At 55.2% G+C, this 7,067-nt stretch overlaps 1 protein-coding gene across 1 annotated transcript in view; it reads right to left on the reverse strand.

Moving 5' to 3' along the window:
* The window catches only part of EPHA10 (EPH receptor A10), a 43,784-nt gene extending 36,717 nt beyond the window's left edge, over positions 1-7,067 (reverse strand). Inside the window, exons 1-3 of the mRNA XM_064172909.1 lie at positions 6,935-7,067; positions 5,727-5,791; positions 3,836-4,505 (exon numbers count right to left, since the gene is read on the reverse strand). Coding sequence (XP_064028979.1) covers positions 3,836-4,505; positions 5,727-5,791; positions 6,935-7,067 — 868 coding nt within the window. The remainder of the gene's footprint in view (positions 1-3,835; positions 4,506-5,726; positions 5,792-6,934) is intronic.

Here is a 7,067-nt window from a genome sequence, read left to right on the forward strand (position 1 = left end):
AAGCTACAAGGGCAGACTTGCCTCAGCCCTCAGAAATATCTCTTCCCATGTAAGGAAACAGTCAGAGCTGCTGAGAGGTCACCCATGAAAGAACATTCAGGAGCACCCAACACGGTGGGATGGAGAATGTTAACAGCTGAGACTAGGAACTCCTGCTGGTTTATCACAAATGTACAGGAAAGAAGTGGAAAAAGGGAAAACCCTGAAACAGCAACACCTTTCCCCTCTCTCCTTATTTCACTTTAGGAGAACCTAGAATGAGTCTAAGGGCTACAACTTTCTCCAGCTTTCTTCCCAAGTGAGACAGGGTAAGACTCTCTCTTGTCTCCTGTCTATGGCATGTTGGATCCAGCCAGCTGCTGAAAAATCCATTCAGCAGCAAGCAAAGAGGGGAACTTCTTTTATTCCCTTTGTCAACCAGCAACCACGGATGCTGGCAGCTGCTCCTCGTGCCCATGGGCTGCTAGGAACAGCAAGTCACTGATGTGACCCTTGCATGGGGTTTTCCTTTCCTGGAAAGCAGCAATGCCTGCTGCCTATTGCAAAGGAAGCAAATATGTGTTCATCTGCACCATGAAGCAGAAGACACACTGGCCAGGAACCAGTCTGACTGCCTGTGACCCAGTCAGGTCCTGCCTCGCTGCCCAGTCCCAGTGGAGCTGTCAAACCTGCTACCCACACCCAACTCATCTTAAAACACCCTTTAAAACCCCTGACAAAGCAATGGAAGCTGTTTCCTCCCTAAAATTGGCTTCAGTCACATCATCCCTGCATAGGCAAGGGCTTTCCTCCCTAAAATTGGCTTCAGTCACATCATCCCTGCATAGGCAAGGGGCAGAGCCCAGTAATCAGACCATCAGCAGCAGAAGGCACAGGGTGCCAGCCTGCCCTGCACAGTGCCAGCCTGCCCTGCACAGTGAGGCTGGTGAAGGAGAGCAGAGCATGGGGCATTTCCCCAGCACAGAGCCAGCTCCTGATGCAGCTGTCAGGAGTGGAAGGAAATAAATGGAGAAGGAAACTTTGCTGCAGCACAAATTTAGGCTTCTGTCAAAGCAGAGGGGCTGACAGCTATTTCTGGAACCTGGTCTCCATCATATTAATTCAACGTCTGGTTGAAGTTGTCTCATTTGCAGCGAATCTGGCTGGTAAATATTAACCTTGGGCTTTGTTGAAATTCTCCTTGCAGACATTACAAGGGATTGGATGGGCAAGATGAAGCAGAAAGAGATAACTTTACAGCAAATGTCAGGCAGCTCCCCCACATCCCGGTTTCATTTACACAGAAGCTATTGCAATGCACCACAAGGTAAATGGCAGGAAGGGACTAGAGCTCGGGCCTGGGAAAATCATGGGTAAAAGCACATCAGTGACGTGAAGCCTTCTGAGAGCAGAACAGGGATGGGCAGGTGAGCATCCACACTGCAAGAGGAGCTGGTGCTTGCCCGCCGTGCATCTGCTGAAAATAGGCTTTCAGATCAGAGTGAGCAGGGAGCAGCATCTGGCTGCAGATCCATCCTGGAGGAGAAAAGCAGGGGGAGTGTCCGTAGCGACAGAACCGCTCCTCTTATTTAGGAGGAGATGTTAGCCAGATGCTAAAGCTGCTCTGTTCCACCCTAGAGATGGCTGCATCTCAGTGATCACTGAAATGATTCATCAGAAACGTGCACACCCCTGGCAGGTGCTGGGGCTTCTTCAGGAAGGTGGCACAGTACAGGGGGAGGGACAGTGGAAGGGCTCAGCTGCCTCACAGCAGCAATCAGCAGTGCTGGAAATCCTGTCAGTCTTTCTCATCTCTCCTAATTTCAGTGTGAGGATACAAATGTGCTCCCAGCAGCGGGATGATTTCAGCACTTAAATCACGGTTACAGGGATACCAGCCGTGTGATTTAGTTCCAACAGCTTCACCACTTCAGTGGGAAATAAAGCTCCTTCTTGCTGCAGAGAAGCTTACACCACCCAAACCTCATGGCCACCACCTGCAGTGCCAAACAGGCATGCCCCTTACCATGGGTTGAAGAGCACAAGAGTTTTGTGGGCAAGATGGGTGTTGAAAAGAAGGCTGGATGAGGCACAAAGTGCCGTGGTTTACTTAATTAGAAGGGTTAGGTGATAGGGACTCGATGATCTTAAAGGCCTTTTCCAACTTGGTTAATTCTGTGATCCTGTGACTCACACCCTCCCAAGCCACCACCACAGGACCACGGTGGTGGAGCCAGACTTGCTGCAGGCTGCTTTAACATCCTCAAACTCCCCTCTTATATTGACCCACCTCGAGCTCAAGTGTTTTTGTCTTTGTTGAAGAATTTCCACAGCCTTAGATGCTTTCATCAGAAACCTTTTAAAGTTATTCACTTAGCACTATGCTAATGCTGGGCTCAAATAAAACTTTCAAGCCTTAAAAAACTGTTTTCTGATATTTGACCAGACATCAGACACTGCTCCACAGAGAGTGACTAATAACCTGCTTTCTGTGTGAGAGGGGGAAAACTTAATTATGTCCATTAAATTACTTCAAATATTTTTCCTTAGAGAATATGAATTATTTAAACTCAACACAGAGAAACCTGAAACATTAGCAAAAGCCTTCTGGGACCTGCTATGTAAATTCCCACTCGGAACAGATGGGGAAGGCATGGCGAGCTGCCACGAGCCACTGGAGCAATGAACAGCGCTCAGGTTTCGATTCCTTAGTACTCATAAGGTCTTCTTAAGGAGGGCACCAAGTGAATGCCACCATCTGAAGAGCCAAGGAAGGCTTCCCACCTCCTGGAGGAAAGGGGCACATCTGGTACAGTCTAAATCTGACCAGCCTCGAGCAGCTCCAAACAGCAGAGCTGATTCCTCAGGAATAGTCTGCATGGGAACTGCACCTGCATGGGGCTCCTTTAGCTCTTCTCCCTTTCAATCCATCTTCCATCAGGTGAAAAGGCAGAGCTCCGAGGTATCACCTGGACACCAGGCAGGGGCAACAAAAGATCTTTCCAGGTGTACCTTACTAAAGAAAAGATCTCTGAGATGTCCCAGCTGGTGATCTGACCTCTCCCCTGCCCCAAGGCAGCTTTGCTAACAGGACAGACATTTAGCAACTGGGAGCTAATTGCACCTTCCAGAGAAGACAAGGTCCAGGTGCTGATGGCCATAGGTGGGGTTGGAGATGCACAATCCCTGCCCAGGACCACTGCCAGCTCGTGCAGAGGCAGTTGAGACTATGCTGAGCTGGGACAAGGTCCTGACAATGGCCCCAAAGGGAGACACGTCCAGGAGGAGGCATCAGCCCAGCACCTCTCTCCTTTCAGAGGCTCTGGGAGGAGCATCACGGCAGCCCCCGCCCTGCACTCAGGGCTGACAACACACTGCCTTTGACAGTGAGATCCAGGTGGTCACAGCACCAGGTTCATGAGAGGGATGCCATTAAGTGGAGGCTATATCCACTTTACAGCTGTCATTAAACATAACCTTGCGAGCTGTAAAGTCATCAAACTATTAAGTTGTGTCTAAAGCCTGACAACAGAGATATTAATGTTCCAAAGTAGTTTTATGGTTAAGATAAAGCTGTGGGTAATGCCTGATGACATCCACAGCCCTGGCATGTCTGCCCGGTCAACACCATGCTGCAAAGCAGCTCCCAGCCCCATCCTACCCAACTGCCACCCTTCGAGCAAAGGTCTAGCTGTCAGCTAGGGAGCTGCAATCAACTAAAAGACCTATTCTGCTGACAAAAAGCAATGCCATTTGTCTGGGCTGTGCTCGGGCACCAGGCAGAGTAGAGCAGCCCGGCAGCAGCATGGACTGACACGGACCGAAGCTGCCTGAGGACACAGACAGGCACTTTTACCTCTGCATCCCCCGTCCTTCTCCTCGAAGCCAGGACCGCACGCACACTTCCCGATGGGCACCAGCCACTCGCCCTCTGCACTGCAGTGCATCCTGGGGGGGTTATCCACGTCCACTTCAGCGTGAGCCACACAAGTGCCCTTAACTTCCACCAGCGTGGCGAAGGCCGTCTCTGCCACCGTGTCCGGGAACACGGCCAGGTTCTGCACGGTGCTCAGGCACTTCTTGTAATAGACCCGCACAGAGACCAGCGCCACGCAGGCACCCACATCCTGGAAGCCCAGGTGGAAGCCTTTCTTGCTCAGGTGCCCAATCTCCCTCAGCTCGGTGTTCAGCTTCATCTTACGCTCACCCAGGTCCCCCTGCGTGAAGCTCTCATCAGCGGCAATGGTGTCAATCTTGGTGTGCTTGCTCTCGTGGACGTGACGGCCCAGGTCAGAGTCAGACTCGACATAGTACAGGTTGAAAGTCTCCTTGCAGGTGCCCATCACGCCAGGGATGCTGTTGCAGTCCCGCAGGGTGAACTTCAGCTCGATGAAGATGCGCTGGCCGTCACGCCTGGCGATCCAGCCCGTCTGCAGCCAGTTGTTCTGGTTGGGCTCCATGACGTTACAGACCTGGTAGGTGCGGATGGGTTTGTAATTCTCATCCACACCACTGATTTCTTCCCACTGGGGAGAGAACACAAAGGGCTGTAAGAGCTCGGGGGCTGCCGTGAGCAAGAGCCAGCCACCCCAGCACAGACTCACCGCACGCTATAAATATCCCCACCACGAGCCTCTCCACCTACAGGCCATTATGTCATAAGCACCAGAAGTCCTCAGCCCACCAAGCCCATAAGCTGTGGTAACACAGCGGTGCTGCTGGACTACCTCACACCTGAGCTCTCTGCAGAGATGCAGATACAGCCAGAATCAGGCACTGGCATCAGGCCTTCTAAAACAAAGTCTGCTGTGAACCTGGGCACATCACCTGCTAAGAAACCAGAGCCTTTATCTCCCACACCTCCAGTTTTGTACCCGGCAAGGTGCATCCACACAGTATCTCCACATAGTGTAATGCCAGATGGTGCTGAGCTGCCCAGAGGAGCCAAAGATGGACAGAAAGAGGTGACACCAATCGCACCATCACACAAGGACAAGTACCCTCCTGGGTGGCAAGCAGCATCTTCTGTGTCAGAGGTTTTAGCTCGAACAGGACAAACTCTGACTGCAAGTGAAATGGGATCTCCCCACAGTTACCAGCAAAGATCCTAGTTAGCAAAAGGATGATTCAACTACTGCAGCCTTAAGGGTGACCTGGCAGCTTCCCAAAGCAAAGCTTTCCAGGGGCAAATGCATGCAGGATTGCCAAATGCATCCAAAACAGTGTCTCTTCTGCAAACTAACAGCTGGGCAAGGCAGCTGACTCCAGGATCCACCACCACTTCCTCTGAAGGGTTTGTCTCCACTCAGGAAAATTAACCCAAGGCAGAAAAGAGCACAGCTCTGAGTTTCCTCTTCTGAGAGTAGCTACAGGCTGATCCTGGCAGCAGAGCAAAGACCTGATCGAACCAACCCTGTGTGAGGCAAAGCTCCTGACAAACCCACCCCAGCCACGGCCTCTTCCAAGGGCTGGGTTGATCCCACGGAGCGTGTGCTGGTGGGCAAACCACAGCACAAACCCTAAGAGGCTGATGGTGACTTGCCTGCCGCAGGAGAGTGGAACCCTTCTCAGAAGCTGCTCCATACTGGTCACAGCATGCACACAACCAACACCCCACCTTTTGCTCTGCTCCCAGGGTGCCACCCTCTGCCCTCTTCACCAGCTTCAATGTGGACTTCAGATGTTGCTGAGCACCAAAGGCAGAGCACCAAAGCAAAGGAGGGGGACAGCCCCACCACCACGCTTACCCCGTTGGACGGGTGCGAGGTCCAGCCCAGCTCCGCCTGCGATTCCTTTGAGTCCAGCAGGACAACTGCAGGAAAGACCACACCTTAGCAAAGCAAACACCAACAGATACCCATCCAGCTGCCTCTTGGGGAGCTCAGCACCGCGTCATGCACCCCATCCCGTGTGCCCCAGCCAGATTGATGAGGGAGGTCCCAATGCAGGGCGCTGCTCCTGCCCAGCTCCAGCAGACACCGAGCTGGATTTGCGCTGCCGGGCTCCAGCCCGCAGTTCCAGTGCAGACCCCAGAGCAGACCTCACCGTTAGGCCATCAGCGCCCCGACCTGGAGGGGACAACGCCTCGAGGAAGGCTACAGCCCAAAGGTACCTCGCAGGACAATCCCACCGACCCATCCAGTGCTGTTGCCGCGCCGTGCCCATGCCTTCTCTCGCGGGCCAAGAGGCGCTGCCCGGAGCAGGAGCTGCTCCACAACCCGCCCGTAAACCCCCAAATCCCTTTTGCCATGAGCCGTTCCCCCAAACTCAGCCTCCGATTCCCCCTCCGCCAGCGAGCGGACGCACCCCTGACTAGCGCCGCTTTTCGTCCCGGACTCGAGTCATCGGACACCACCGAGCGCGGCCGAGGGGACCACGGTACCCCGAGGGCTCAGAGACACTTCTCCGAGCGCGGATCCGTGCGAGGCAGCGCGGCCCCCGTGCTCAGTGACCTCCGGGACTGGAACCGTGTCCCCGCGTCACAGGGGTCAACGCTGCCGCCCCGAGCCGCTGCAGCTGGGCTGGTCTCCCGCCTCTCCGGTACCGGAGCCGCCCGAATCCCCTCTCTCCGGAATCCCCCGATACGCCCGGGAGTTCCGCGGGAATCCGCCGCACCCGTCCGTCCCGCTCCTCCCGCGCGTCCCCTCGCACCGGAGATCGGCGGCACATTCACCCCACCCCGCCAAGCAGCGGCCGAGCTCGTGCCAGGTCCCGATCCGCTGGCCCGAGAGCGGACCCACAGACTGTGCCTCGGAGCAGCGCCGTCCTCTCCCGGTCACCGCAACGCGCAGCCCGACCCGCTACGGGGGATCGACGCCGGTACAGAACGCGACGGCCGCCGAGCACGGAGATCACAGCGCGGCGCGACCGGCGCGTCCGGAGCACCGAAGACACAGCGCGGCCAGAAACGCAGATGCGGCGGAGACGCCGCTCCGCCCGCACGGTCCCGGCTCACCCTGCTCGGCGGCGGCGCGGGGCAGCAGCAGCAGCGGCAGCGGCGGCAGCAGCAGCAGCAGTACCGGGAGCAGCGGCAGCAACAGCAGCGGCAGCGCCCGGGGGAAGCCGCCGCTGCCGCGCGCCGTCGCCAT

This window comes from Pogoniulus pusillus, chromosome 37, assembly GCF_015220805.1.
Source record: "Pogoniulus pusillus isolate bPogPus1 chromosome 37, bPogPus1.pri, whole genome shotgun sequence".
Classification (NCBI taxonomy): Eukaryota; Metazoa; Chordata; class Aves; order Piciformes; family Lybiidae; genus Pogoniulus; species Pogoniulus pusillus.